The 15,878-nt window shown below is 46.4% G+C and overlaps 1 protein-coding gene across 2 annotated transcripts in view; it reads right to left on the reverse strand.

Moving 5' to 3' along the window:
- The window catches only part of LOC148442504 (calpain-1 catalytic subunit-like), a 193,876-nt gene that overhangs the window by 154,636 nt on the left and 23,362 nt on the right, over positions 1-15,878 (reverse strand). For both annotated transcript variants that reach the window (XM_088463878.1, XM_088463879.1), the window contains exons 5-8: positions 15,190-15,323; positions 6,959-7,130; positions 6,793-6,876; positions 4,017-4,102 (exon numbers count right to left, since the gene is read on the reverse strand). In XM_088463878.1, coding sequence (XP_088320004.1) covers positions 4,017-4,102; positions 6,793-6,876; positions 6,959-7,130; positions 15,190-15,323 — 476 coding nt within the window. The remainder of the gene's footprint in view (positions 1-4,016; positions 4,103-6,792; positions 6,877-6,958; positions 7,131-15,189; positions 15,324-15,878) is intronic.

A 15,878-nucleotide genomic window follows, 5' to 3' on the forward strand; every position in this document is an offset into this window, starting at 1 on the left:
GTGGTTCCTGTGCAGGAGGTGCGGCTCAGTACAAGTCCCTATAGGTGGTCCTGTGCAGGAGGCGTGGCTCAGTACTAGTCCCTAGAGGTGGTTCCTGTGCAGGAGGCGCGGCTCAGTACAAGTCCCTAGAGGTGGTTCCTGTGCAGGAGGCGGGGTTCAGTACATGTCCCTAGAGGTGGTTCCTGTGCGGGAGATGCGGCTCAGTACAAGTCCCTAGAGGTGGTTCCTGTGCGGGAGATGCGGCTCAGTACAAGTCCCTAGAGGTGGTTCCTGTGCAGGAGGAGCGGCTCAGTACCAGTCCCTAGAGGTGGTTCCTGTGCAGCCCAATGAGGGAGGGATCCGGCTTCCTGGGGAGAGACGAGTCAGTGACTTACACCTGAGCAGAGCCGGGTACTGCATATAGGCTCTGATTCAGACCCGCTCGCTGCAGCTTGCAGGTCTGAAGGGCATTTTTGTTTTTTGTTATTTTATGACCGGCCGCCTGGCCACTTGCTAATCTGTGGGTGACTACCCACAGGTTTAGCGAGCGGGCAGGTGATGGTCGTGATGGTTGCAACCATCGCGACCATCGTTGCTTGCGACGAGACTCTTGTGAGACCCATGCGACGAGATCCAGTGAGCCGGAAGCTCACTACTGACATCACTCGTGATGTCAGTAGGGCCGTCCCCAAATGGGAACGCCTCCGTTTGGCCAGCCAAACAGGATCACCTTCAGGAACCCTTCTCCGTTTGGCCAGCCACCCCCTCACCGCCTACAAAATGGGGCGAGCCGTCGATCAACATCGACAGCTGCCCCGTTTATAGCGAGCCCCGGAGCGAGAGAATTTCTCTCTCGCTCTGAGGCTTGCGCACGTGGCGTGTGCGCACAGCACGGCCATCAACCCGCTTGGGAGCGCATAGCGCTTGCGAGCAGGTCTGAATCAGGCCCGTAGTTTAGTATAAAATAACTGTAAAATTTATTACAATAAAAGTTTTTGCCTGTGAGAAGGGGAGAAACGCGTCACAGGAACCATTATTGTGAGTTGTATTGTTCCTGCAGAGTATTGTTCCTGCAGAGTATTGTTCCTGCGGATCATATTAGATTGCGCTGTGGGCTCCATATGCAACCGCGGCTTATTCCGCACATTGCGGCCGTGGACAGGAGTTCACCCCGAATATCTGCCTCACTGCACTGCGGGTACCATGGGCCTGATTACAGTTACGTTCACATGCACCTCGCTCGCTGCACAATCACACGGCAACCGCAGCTCTATACAAAGACGCCCATCACCGTATAAAGCCACCCACTTCCCATGACATACGCAAGTCTGCGAAAACATCGGTAACATCGGATCCATCCGCACAGTTGTGGGTGACCAGACCCTACCGCAGAAACTGCTAAACTTCCTGCCGCCATCTAGACCTCTGCCAGCGTACAGTATGCCATCACACGGGCATAATTATACACGCCCCTGTAACGGTGTTCAAACGGCCAGACACGCCGGCGTTTCTCTCACCACCCCCCGTCACCACCCTCAAACGGTCACTTCCTGCCAATCACTGTGTGAAGACGCTGCGTGCTCACTGCCATCGCTTCCCGATCGCAGTGGCCGGTTCTCGCGTTTTATACACATGGGCAGAATACAAACATCGGCTGGCTGAGTGCGAACGCGGCCTTCCGAACCAACCTGAATCAGGCCCCATATTGAGTTGGGGATCAGCAATCACCTGGGCTCCGTGTGGTCGTACACGCTGGGGGCGGCATTGCCATGTGTGGCACATTCATTCCGGCTGCATTATAACAACTGCCGCGTGCAGGAGACTTATCCCGGCCACACCGAGGGCCTGAGTCAGCTTATACGCACTCAATGGCCGATTGCTGTGCTCTGCGCATGTATCGCAGTGCACGTGCGCCAACTAGCCACTGCGAACGCAGAGACTACACAGACCCATGGCAGAGTGATAGACAGGAAGTGCTTTTATGGGTGGTGACGGAGGGGTGGTGGTTGGGCGAATGTAGGCGTGCCAGTGCATTGCAACGCCGTTGTAGGGTCTCATAGCGTGCGCTGACGTTAGCAATTCCTGAGTGAGGTCTGAGCTGCCATACTGTACGTATGTGTCCGATGTTACTCGATGTAACCGATTGGTTCGCTATGTTCCCCTAGTATACGGATGTGCGTAAGAGGAAGTGGACGTCTTTATGTCAGGCTGCGATCGCAATGCGAATACACACATTTACATATCACCGCTGATATTAGCAACTGCGCCGCTGCGTATAAACAGAATAGCGACCCGCAGTGAATCAGGCCCTGAGGGCAATTGCTGAGTACAGGAAACATCCTGGGCTTCTTGCAGTGATATTGCCGCGGTGGGTGTTACCCGCTATCCCTGTCAGATTATTCTTGGAACTGAGAGGAAACCAGGAGTTCTAACAACGTGAATTGCATTGTACCAAGGCCCTGATTCAGACCCGCTCGCGGCCGCTCGCTGGGATTGTGGGCGTTTTTTATTTATTTATTTTCTTCCGGCCGCTCGCCAAGCCGTGGGAGACCACCCACATCTTGTGCGAGCGGCCAGGAGACAACTGCAATAATCGCGACCATTGGCCTTATGACGAGACCCTCTGGCGGGGTCTAGGCTGCCGCAAGGCCGAGTGGTCTTCCTGCTCTAACAGAGTGATGTCAGCAGTGATGTCAGTAAGACCTCCCTACAAACGCCAGGGATTCCTAAGGGAACGCCTGCGATTGTCCAGCCACCCCTCTAACCGCCCACAAAACGGGGCGAGCTGTCACTCACCATCGACAGCCGCCCCATCTTGTTTGCGAGCCCCATAGTGACTGAACTTCAGTCGCTCAGCAGGGCTGGCGCACGCCGGACGCGGCGCATGTGCAGTCCAGAAACATCGGGCCACTCGCGAGCGGCTCTGAATCAGGCCCCACGCTCAGAGATTGACTCAGGTACACGTCAAATAAACATACAGGAATCATTATACTGAGAGGATCAAGTGGGACTATATAGGGACAAATGGGAATATGAGGATGGATATAATCAGTCATTTACCTTGTGTGCACTGATACATTGATTCAACATTGTTAATATTATGCTGATGGAAAGTTTTGTATCTAATGCTTTATAGGAAGTGTATTTCTTTTATAGTCAGCAGTTTTATATTGTAGCAATAAATTGAATAAAACAGACCTTGAGTGTATACATGTTCTAGTAGTTACAAGCGCAGACACACACATATTATATATATATATATACACACATAGGGCCTGATTAAGAGCCGCTCGTAAGCGGCCGCTCGTTCGCTCCGAGCGATGTTCGCACAACTGCGCATGCGTATGGGTCATAATGCCCATGCGCCAACCAGTCATTGCGGTCGGAAATCGTGCGCTCGTAAAACAGCGAATGCCTGCTAATTTGAGTGACAGAATGAGGCGTATGTGGGTGGTAACAGGGGAAGGTGCTTGAAAACGGGGAGTAGTGATCCGAACGCAGGCGTGCTTAAAGGTCAAAACGGGCGTTTAATGGGTGTGCATAATTAACAAAGCAGCGTCATCGGCCACGTCACTTGGTTGTCTTTTAGCCTGAACTGCTCGCAGTGATAGCGGGAAGTAAAACCTACCACAAGCACTGCGGGCAGTTCAGACGCCTTTCGATGTACTCGATTAATCTAATAAATAGCGGAGATGACGTATGATGTGAACGGCCAGGGGGCGTCTTTACAAAATAGCGAGCGCATTTCTCGGACGCTCGCTCAGACATAGAGGCGTCAACAGACTGCAAAGAGCGAGCGCTCAATTTAAATATCCGGCCCCTTTTTAAGAACGAGCGTCCGCAAATAGCGTCCGGCTCTGAATCAGGCCCAGAGTACATATATTTATATACATATATTTCATTACTACTGATAAAAAACTTTAAATATTAATGTACAATGTCTCATAGTGAAAGACAGAAATGAATGTGAGTATTAGGCTGAGTCACTGCTCACATTATCCCCTAATACTATTTCCTCTGAGAGCCCCATCACTTACTTATCGCTCCACGGTCCGCTATACTCAGTGAAGCCCCAGGGATTCCTCAGTCGGACAAGTGTGACTTCCCCGGATCCCAGCGTCACCTGTAGTGAGAGAAATGCCGCAGTGATACAATTAGGAATAAAGGTGGGAGGGGGTCACTGCAGCAGGTCTGGCCTTTGGGAAGATACATGATGTATAGCGCAGGCATGTAGCCAGCGAGACCATCAGCAATATGTACTTGGTTACTGATTGCACAGAGACAAAGCTGCTTCCCAAGAGTCTCCTCGCGTAGAAGCCACCACTGAGGCCCCCTCAGTATAATCTCATATCACAGACATTATTATATATCAATATATCATTATCAGCATATATTCATATCTGTATAAAAGGCATCGACCGCAGAAATCTCCACTACTATCCCGAACGCACACGGGGAATGCGACCACTTTACTTACACACAAAATGATGGGAACCCTGCTCTCACCGTATACTGACTCCGCCCTCACCGTATACTGACTCCGCCCTCACCGTATACTGACTCCGCCCTCACCGTATACTGACTCTGCCCTCACCGTATACTGACTCCGCCCTCACCGTATGCTGTCACAGCACTCACCGTATACTGACTCCGCCCTCACCGTATACTGACTCCGCCCTCAATGTATACTGACTCCGCCCTCAATGTATACTGACTCCGCCCTCACCGTATACTTACTCCGCCCTCACTGTATACTGACTCCGCCCTCACCGTATGCTGTCTCTACACTCACCGTATACTGTCTCTACACTCACCGTACCGGACCTGATTCTCACCCCGCTCGCAAAGGCGCGATCGGTCTCTCAGAGCGATTTTCGCCCATCTGCGCATGCCTATAATTCGCAGTGCGCGTGCGCAAGCCATTCGTTGCGATCTGTTTTTGGTTGCTCGTAACCCACTATCAGGTTGCTACTTTGAGTGACAGATAGCGCCATTTGTGGGAGGTAACAGGGGAAGGTGCTTGTGAACGGGGGAGTAGATGTGCGAACGCAGGCGTGTCAGGCCGCCAAAACGCAGTTTAAAGGGTGTGCATAATTAGCAAAGTAGCGTCATTGTACACGTCACCTGCATGTATTTCAGCCAGCACTGATCGCTGTGCCTGCGGCAGGGAAAGGCAACCACAAGGGCTGCGAGCAGCTCCGATGGCTCCCGATTAATCCTTCATTTTCCGGAGATGACATGTGTTGCGAGTGGCAAGGGGACATCATTTTGACACTTGCGAGCGCACTTTGCTGTAGCTCGCTAAAACATAGTAGGCGTCCTTACGTGACGCAGTGCGAGCAATTAATTTAAATAACCGGCCACTTTTTACCAGTGAGCGACCGCAAATTGCGAGCGGGTCTGAATGAGCTCCAAAGTCTCTACACTCACCATATACTGTCTCTACACTCACCGTATACTGTCTCTACACTCACCGTATACTGTCTCTACACTCACCGTATACTGACTCTACACTCACCGTATACTGTCTCTAAACTCACCATATACTGTCTCTACACTCACCATATACTGTCTCTACACTCACCATATACTGTCTCTATAATCACCATATACTGACTCTACACTCACCATACACTGACTCTACACTCACCATACACTGACTCTACACTCACCATATATTGACTCTACACTCACCGTATACTGACTCTACACTCACCGTATACTGTCTCTACACTCACCATATACTGTCTCTACACTCACCGTATACTGACTCTGCACTCACCGTATACTGACTCTACACTCACCGTATAATGACTCTACACTCACCATATACTGTCGCTACACTCACCATATACTGTCGCTACACTCACAATATACTGTCTCTACACTCACCATATACTGTCTCTACACTCACCATATACTGTCTCTACACTCACCATATACTGACTCTACACTCACCGTATACTGACTCTACACTCACCATATACTGTCTCTACACTCACCATATACTGTCTCTACACTCACCGTATACTGACTCTGCACTCACTGTATACTGACTCTGCACTCACCGTATACTGTCTCTACACTCACCGTATACTGACTCTACACTCACCGTATGCTGTCTCTACACTCACCGTATACTGACTCTGCACTCACCGTATACTGACTCTGCACTCACCGTATACTGTCTCCGCACTCACTATATACTGACTCTACACTCACCATATACTGTCTCTACACTCACCATATACTGACTCTACACTCACCATATACTGTCTCTACACTCACCGTATACTGACTCTACACTCACCGTATACTGACTCTACACTCACCATATACTGACTCTACACTCACCGTATACTGACTCTGCACTCACCGTATACTGGGCCTGATTCAGACCCGGCCGCAAGCACTGAGAGCTCGCAACCGGGTCTATGGCGGCCCACAGCACATGCGCACGACGGAGCCGACTCCGTCATGTGCTTGCGCGAGACCCGGCAACCGGAACCCCCCATGCGTTGCATTTGACTATGATATATGCAGAAATATAGGGTTCTGATTGTAGGACTCAGTGTATCACTCAGTAAATATCAGTATAATATATCAATATCTCACTCAGTGATATCAGTTATCACCTGATGACTTTAATGAGCGGCTGAAGTTATGTCCCCCTGGCTCCTCCCCTCTCCATCTCTGACCACACCCACATTGTACAGTCTCAGCTGATAATCACAGAGTGTGAGGTCTCAGTGGTAGTTATAGGACAATGTGCCTGTACTAGACCCTTGGGGAGAACTCTATGGTTGCACGTACCTCCTTAGCACTGATAACGGAGTACGCGTGTCCCAGGACCAGCCCATCCTCATTAACACGTCCAGTGTCTTTGGCCTCAGAAACCTGGCAGGAGATAAGTGCAGTGTTGGGTGATTAGTGCAGGTTAGTACAGTGTACTGCACCACCAGCAGAGGGTGCTACACACCTGTATATAGCAGGCCATTAGGGATCTCCTGCTCTCTGATTGGGTGATCATATCCCAGACCTCCTCAGGGGTTTGTCTCCACAAACTCACAGTCTCTGCTATTCCACCAGTGAAATCCTCCAGTGACTCTGGGATTGTCCCCCCCTGCAGTGCGGAATAGTTTCCACATACCCTGTACACACAGATAGAGATGAATACACTATAATGTACATATATGGCCATATATAGTCACTATTACACTGTGTTGTGTAGTTAAAGTATGGTGGATTCTGACTGTACATGTGATGTTGTAACGTGTGATGGTGTAACGTGTGATGGTGTAACGTTGTAACGTGATGGTGTAACGTGTAATGTGTGATGGTGTATCGTGTAACGTGTGATCGTGTATCGTGTAACGTGATGGTGTAACGTGTAATGTGTGATGGTGTATCGTGTAACGTGTGATGGTTGTAACGTGTGATATTATATCGTGTTACGTGATGGTGTAACCTGTAATGTGTGATGGTGTATCGTGTAACGTGTGATGGTGTATTGTGTAACGTGATGGTGTAACCTGTAATGTGTGATGGTGTATCGTGTAATGTGTGATGGTGTATCGTGTAACGTGTGATGGTGTATCGTGTAACGTGATGGTGTAACGTGTAATGTGTGATGGGCTATCGTGTAACGTGTGATGGTGTATCGTGTAACGTGATGGTGTAACGTGTAATGTGTGATGGTGTATTGTGTAACGTGTGATGGTGTATCGTGTAACGTGTAATGTGTGATGGGCTATCGTGTAACATGTGATGGTGTATCGTGTAACGTGATGGTGTAACGTGTAATGTGTGATGGTGTATCGTGTAACGTGTGATGGTGTAACGTGTAACGTGTAACGTGATGGTGTAACCTGTAATGTGTGATGGTGTATCGTGTAACGTGTGATGGTATATCATGTAACGTGATGGTGTAACGTGTAATGTTTGATGGTGTATCCTGTAAAGTGTGATGGTGTAACATGTAACGTGTGATGGTGTAACAATGGTGTAATGCGTGATGGTGCAATGTGTAACATGTGATGGTGTAACGCATGATAGTGCAATGTATAACATGAGATGATGTAACGTGTGAAGGTGTAACGCGTGATGGTGTAATGTGTAATGCGTGATGCTGTAACATGTGATGGTGTAACGTGTGACGGTGTAACGTCTAATGGTGTAATGTGTAACGTGATGGTGTTACATGTGATGGTGTAACGTGTAACGTGTAATGGTGTACCGTGTGATGGTGTAACGTGTAACGTGTGATGGTGTATCACATGATGGTTTAACATGTAATGTTGCAACGTGTAATGGTGTAACATGTGATGGTGTAACGTGTAATGTGTGATGGTGTAACGTGAGATGGTGTAACACATGATGGTGTAACGCGTGATGGTGCAACGTGTAACATGTGATGGTATAACGCATGATGGTGTAACGCGTGATGGTGTAATGCGTGATGGTGCAACGTGTAACATGTGGTGGTGTAACGCGTGATGGTGTAACGAGTGATGGTGCAACGTGTAACAGGTGATGGTGTAACGTGTGATATTATATCGTGTTACGTGATGGTGTAACCTGTAATGTGTGATGGTGTATCGTGTAACGTGTGATGGTGTATTGTGTAACGTGATGGTGTAACCTGTAATGTGTGATGGTGTATCGTGTAATGTGTGATGGTGTATCGTGTAACGTGTGATGGTGTATCGTGTAACGTGATGGTGTAACGTGTAATGTGTGATGGGCTATCGTGTAACGTGTGATGGTGTATCGTGTAACGTGATGGTGTAACGTGTATTGTGTGATGGTGTATTGTGTAACGTGTGATGGTGTATCGTGTAACGTGTAATGTGTGATGGGCTATCGTGTAACATGTGATGGTGTATCATGTAACGTGATGGTGTAACGTGTAATGTGTGATGGTGTATCGTGTAACGTGTGATGGTGTAACGTGTAACGTGATGGTGTAACGTGTAATGTGTGATGGGCTATCGTGTAACGTGTGATGGTGTATCGTGTAACGTGATGGTGTAACGTGTAATGTGTGATGGTGTATTGTGTAACGTGATGGTGTAACCTGTAATGCGTGATGGTGCAACGTGTAACATGTGGTGGTGTAACGCGTGATGGTGTAACGAGTGATGGTGCAACGTGTAACAGGTGATGGTGTAACGTGTGATATTATATCGTGTTACGTGATGGTGTAACCTGTAATGTGTGATGGTGTATCGTGTAACGTGTGATGGTGTATTGTGTAACGTGATGGTGTAACCTGTAATGTGTGATGGTGTATCGTGTAATGTGTGATGGTGTATCGTGTAACGTGTGATGGTGTATCGTGTAACGTGATGGTGTAACGTGTAATGTGTGATGGGCTATCGTGTAACGTGTGATGGTGTATCGTGTAACGTGATGGTGTAACGTGTATTGTGTGATGGTGTATTGTGTAACGTGTGATGGTGTATCGTGTAACGTGTAATGTGTGATGGGCTATCGTGTAACATGTGATGGTGTATCATGTAACGTGATGGTGTAACGTGTAATGTGTGATGGTGTATCGTGTAACGTGTGATGGTGTAACGTGTAACGTGATGGTGTAACGTGTAATGTGTGATGGGCTATCGTGTAACGTGTGATGGTGTATCGTGTAACGTGATGGTGTAACGTGTAATGTGTGATGGTGTATTGTGTAACGTGTGATGGTGTATCGTGTAACGTGTAATGTGTGATGGGCTATCGTGTAACATGTGATGGTGTATCATGTAACGTGATGGTGTAACGTGTAATGTGTGATGGTGTATCGTGTAACGTGTGATGGTGTAACGTGTAACGTGATGGTGTAACCTGTAATGTGTGATGGTGTATCGTGTAACGTGTGATGGTATATCATGTAACGTGATGGTGTAACGTGTAATGTTTGATGGTGTATCCTGTAAAGTGTGATGGTGTAACATGTAACGTGTGATGGTGTAACAATGGTGTAATGCGTGATGGTGCAATGTGTAACATGTGATGGTGTAACGCATGATAGTGCAATGTATAACATGAGATGATGTAACGTGTGAAGGTGTAACGCGTGATGGTGTAATGTGTAATGCGTGATGCTGTAACATGTGATGGTGTAACGTGTGACGGTGTAACGTCTAATGGTGTAATGTGTAACGTGATGGTGTTACATGTGATGGTGTAACGTGTAACGTGTAATGGTGTACCGTGTGATGGTGTAACGTGTAACGTGTGATGGTGTATCACATGATGGTTTAACATGTAATGTTGCAACGTGTAATGGTGTAACATGTGATGGTGTAACGTGTAATGTGTGATGGTGTAACGTGAGATGGTGTAACACATGATGGTGTAACGCGTGATGGTGCAACGTGTAACATGTGATGGTATAACGCATGATGGTGTAACGCGTGATGGTGTAATGCGTGATGGTGCAACGTGTAACATGTGGTGGTGTAACGCGTGATGGTGTAACGAGTGATGGTGCAACGTGTAACAGGTGATGGTGTAACGTGTGAATGTGTAACGTGTAACGCTTGACGGTGTAACATGTGATGGTGTAACCTGTGATGGTGTAACAAGTGATGCTGTAATTTGTGATGGTGTATCGTGTAATGTGATGGTGTAACGTGTAATATGTGATGGTGTATCGTGTAACGTGTGATGGTGTAACATGTGATTGTGTAACGTGTAATGTGTAACGTGTGATGGTGTTACATGTGATAGTGTAATGTGTAACGTGTGATGGTGTAATGTGTAATGTGTGATGGTGTAACGTGTAACATGTGATCGTTTAATGTGTAACGTGTGGTGGTGTAATGTGTAACCTGTGATGGTGTAACATGTGATGGTGTAATGTCTAACATGTGATGGTGTAACGTGTGATGGTGTAATGTGTAATGTGTGATGGTGTAACTGTAACATGTGATCATTTAATGTGTAACGTGTGATGGTGTAATGTGTAATGCGTGATGCTGTAACATGTGATGGTGTAACGTGTGATGGTGTATTGTGTAACGTGATGGTGTAACGTGTAATGTGTGATGGTGTATTGTGTAACGTGTGATGGTGTATCGTGTAACGTGTAATGTGTGATGGGCTATCGTGTAACATGTGATGGTGTATCGTGTAACGTGATGGTGTAACGTGTAATGTGTGATGGTGTATCGTGTAACGTATGATGGTGTAACGTGTAACGTGTAACGTGATGGTGTAACCTGTAATGTGTGATGGTGTATCGTGTAACGTGTGATTGTATATCATGTAACGTGATGGTGTAACGTGTAATGTTTGATGGTGTATCCTGTAAAGTGTGATGGTGTAACATGTAACGTGTGATGGTGTAACAATGGTGTAATGCGTGATGGTGCAATGTGTAACATGTGATGGTGTAACGCATGATAGTGCAATGTATAACATGAGATGATGTAACGTGTGAAGGTGTAACGCGTGATGGTGTAATGTGTAATGCGTGATGCTGTAACATGTGATGGTGTAACGTGTGACGGTGTAACGTCTAATGGTGTAATGTGTAACGTGATGGTGTTACATGTGATGGTGTAACGTGTAACGTGTAATGGTGTACCGTGTGATGGTGTAACGTGTAACGTGTGATGGTGTATCACATGATGGTTTAACATGTAATGTTGCAACGTGTAATGGTGTAACATGTGATGGTGTAACGTGTAATGTGTGATGGTGTAACGTGAGATGGTGTAACACATGATGGTGTAACGCGTGATGGTGCAACGTGATGTGATGGTATAACGCATGATGGTGTAACGCGTGATGGTGTAATGCGTGATGGTGCAACGTGTAACATGTGGTGGTGTAACGCGTGATGGTGTAACGAGTGATGGTGCAACGTGTAACAGGTGATGGTGTAACGTGTGATATTATATCGTGTTACGTGATGGTGTAACCTGTAATGTGTGATGGTGTATCGTGTAACGTGTGATGGTGTATTGTGTAACGTGATGGTGTAACCTGTAATGTGTTGATGGTGTATCGTGTAATGTGTGATGGTGTATCGTGTAATGTGTGATGGTGTATCGTGTAACGTGATGGTGTAACGTGTACTGTGTGATGGGCTATCGTGTAACGTGTGATGGTGTATCGTGTAACGTGATGGTGTAACGTGTATTGTGTGATGGTGTATTGTGTAACGTGTGATGGGTGTATCGTGTAACGTGTAATGTGTGATGGGCTATCGTGTAACATGTGATGGTGTATCATGTAACGTGATGGTGTAACGTGTAATGTGTGATGGTGTATCGTGTAACGTGTGATGGTGTAACGTGTAACGTGATGGTGTAACGTGTAATGTGTGATGGGCTATCGTGTAACGTGTGATGGTGTATCGTGTAACGTGATGGTGTAACGTGTAATGTGTGATGGTGTATTGTGTAACGTGATGGTGTAACCTGTAATGCGTGATGGTGTAACGTGTAACATGTGGTGGTGTAACGCGTGATGGTGTAACGAGTGATGGTGCAACGTGTAACAGGTGATGGTGTAAACGTGTGATATTATATCGTGTTACCGTGATGGTGTAACCTGTAATGTGTGATGGTGTATCGTGTAACGTGTGATGGTGTATTGTGTAACGTGATGGTGTAACCTGTAATGTGTGATGGTGTATCGTGTAATGTGTGATGGTGTATCGTGTAACGTGTGATGGTGTATCGTGTAACGTGATGGTGTAACGTGTAATGTGTGATGGGCTATCGTGTAACGTGTGATGGTGTATCGTGTAACGTGATGGTGTAACGTGTATTGTGTGATGGTGTATTGTGTAACGTGTGATGGTGTATCGTGTAACGTGTAATGTGTGATGGGCTATCGTGTAACATGTGATGGTGTATCATGTAACGTGATGGTGTAACGTGTAATGTGTGATGGTGTATCGTGTAACGTGTGATGGTGTAACGTGTAACGTGATGGTGTAACGTGTAATGTGTGATGGGCTATCGTGTAACGTGTGATGGTGTATCGTGTAACGTGATGGTGTAACGTGTAATGTGTGATGGTGTATTGTGTAACGTGTGATGGTGTATCGTGTAACGTGTAATGTGTGATGGGCTATCGTGTAACATGTGATGGTGTATCATGTAACGTGATGGTGTAACGTGTAATGTGTGATGGTGTATCGTGTAACGTGTGATGGTGTAACGTGTAACGTGATGGTGTAACCTGTAATGTGTGATGGTGTATCGTGTAACGTGTGATGGTATATCATGTAACGTGATGGTGTAACGTGTAATGTTTGATGGTGTATCCTGTAAAGTGTGATGGTGTAACATGTAACGTGTGATGGTGTAACAATGGTGTAATGCGTGATGGTGCAATGTGTAACATGTGATGGTGTAACGCATGATAGTGCAATGTATAACATGAGATGATGTAACGTGTGAAGGTGTAACGCGTGATGGTGTAATGTGTAATGCATGATGCTGTAACATGTGATGGTGTAACGTGTGACGGTGTAACGTCTAATGGTGTAATGTGTAACGTGATGGTGTTACATGTGATGGTGTAACGTGTAACGTGTAATGGTGTACCGTGTGATGGTGTAACGTGTAACGTGTGATGGTGTATCACATGATGGTTTAACATGTAATGTTGCAACGTGTAATGGTGTAACATGTGATGGTGTAACGTGTAATGTGTGATGGTGTAACGTGAGATGGTGTAACACATGATGGTGTAACGCGTGATGGTGCAACGTGTAACATGTGATGGTATAACGCATGATGGTGTAACGCGTGATGGTGTAATGCGTGATGGTGCAACGTGTAACATGTGGTGGTGTAACGCGTGATGGTGTAACGAGTGATGGTGCAACGTGTAACAGGTGATGGTGTAACGTGTGAATGTGTAACGTGTAACGCTTGACGGTGTAACATGTGATGGTGTAACCTGTGATGGTGTAACAAGTGATGCTGTAATTTGTGATGGTGTATCGTGTAATGTGATGGTGTAACGTGTAATATGTGATGGTGTATCGTGTAACGTGTGATGGTGTAACATGTGACTGTGTAACGTGTAATGTGTAACGTGTGATGGTGTTACATGTGATAGTGTAATGTGTAACGTGTGATGGTGTAATGTGTAATGTGTGATGGTGTAACGTGTAACATGTGATCGTTTAATGTGTAACGTGTGGTGGTGTAATGTGTAACCTGTGATGGTGTAACATGTGATGGTGTAATGTCTAACATGTGATGGTGTAACGTGTGATGGTGTAATGTGTAATGTGTGATGGTGTAACTGTAACATGTGATCATTTAATGTGTAACGTGTGATGGTGTAATGTGTAACATGTGATGGTGTAATGTGTGATGGTGTAACATGTAACATGATGTTCTAATGTGTGATGGTGCACCGTGTGATGGTGTAATGTGTAATGTGTGATGGTGTAACATGTGATGGTGTAATGTGTAATGGTGCAACATGTGATGGTGTAACGTGTAACGTGATTGTATAACGTATGATGGTGTAACATGTGATGGCGTAATGTGTGATGGTGTAACGTGTGACGTGTGATGGTGTAACATGTAACGTGAAGGTGTAACATGTGATGGTGTAATGTGTAACGTGATGGTGTAGTGTGTGGTGGTGTAACATGTGATGTGTGATGGCGTAACGTGTGATGGAGTAATGTGTGATGTGTGAAGGAGTAATGTGTAACGTGTGATGGTGTAACATGTGATGGAGTAATGTGTAACGTGTGATGGAGTAATGTGTAACGTGTGATGGAGTAATGTGTAATGTGTGATGGTGTAACGTGTGATGGTGTAACGTGTGATGGAGTAATGTGTAATGTGTTATGGAGTAATGTGTAATGTGTTATGGAGTAACGTGTAATGTGTGATGGAGTAACGTGTGATGGTGTAACGTGTGATGGTGTAACGTGTGATGGAGTAATGTGTAATGTGTTATGGAGTAACGTGTAACGTGTGATGGAGTAACGTGTACTGGTATGTTAGTGCTCACATTTGATGTAACCTGTGTTTGCGATGAGCATGAACAAGCTGGTTTCCCATTGTGACCTTTCTTGCTGAGTACAGACCAAGTCACACAGTCCTGACCCCTCTACCTGTCTGGTAACCCAGGACAGAGGCAGGACAACAACTATTATGTGAACCAGCGCTGTCTGTAGTTTGTTGTCATATAGCAAAGTTGGGCTGTTGTTCTGCGACTTACTTGGCGTAGGCTTTCTCCAGCAGCGCGCTCCATAACTCCTCCCGAGTGTCGCTCTTTGTGTACATGAGACGGCCGCCCTTTGTCAGGAGTCTGTCATCTATCACAACATCTAACCATTCACCAAACTGCCACAACTGCAGAGATACAAGAGATGTTCACAGCCACATCACAAAACAGTACTTACATCAGGAGAGGTCCTTCCTGGCAACCCAGAGCTCTCTCGTTATTGCCCATCTATGAGATTTCAGCTTTCTAACCTCTCTAGACATCCACAGAACATTGTCCTGACCGTGAACTAGGCTGATGGTTATCTCAGATGTGGAGACTGAGAGGACTCTGACATTCATTTGCAATAATATCCCCATTCTTGGCTGAGCCAGGGTTCTACACATCTGGGCCCATTCACATGATGGCCCCACCTCACTCCATTGCACCTGAAACTGTAGGTGACATTGTACTGTACAAGGCTTTATTTGCCTATCTTAGTACATTATTTGTAAATTGCTGCCTATATCCTAGGTCACTGTGATGGATGAGCTCCAAAACCTGCTTATGTTGACTACTGGCCCCTGTCTCATTCTATGCTAAAACGCAATGGACCCAAGAACCCAGAGCCACTCTGTTCCTCTCTTGGTGGAGACTTGGTGGAGACTTGGTGGGTGAATATAACATGTCAGGAGGTGCATATC

The sequence above is a fragment of the Taudactylus pleione genome, unplaced genomic scaffold (assembly GCF_031769625.1).
Source record: "Taudactylus pleione unplaced genomic scaffold, aTauple2 ptg001487l, whole genome shotgun sequence".
In the NCBI taxonomy this organism is placed as follows: domain Eukaryota; kingdom Metazoa; phylum Chordata; class Amphibia; order Anura; family Myobatrachidae; genus Taudactylus; species Taudactylus pleione.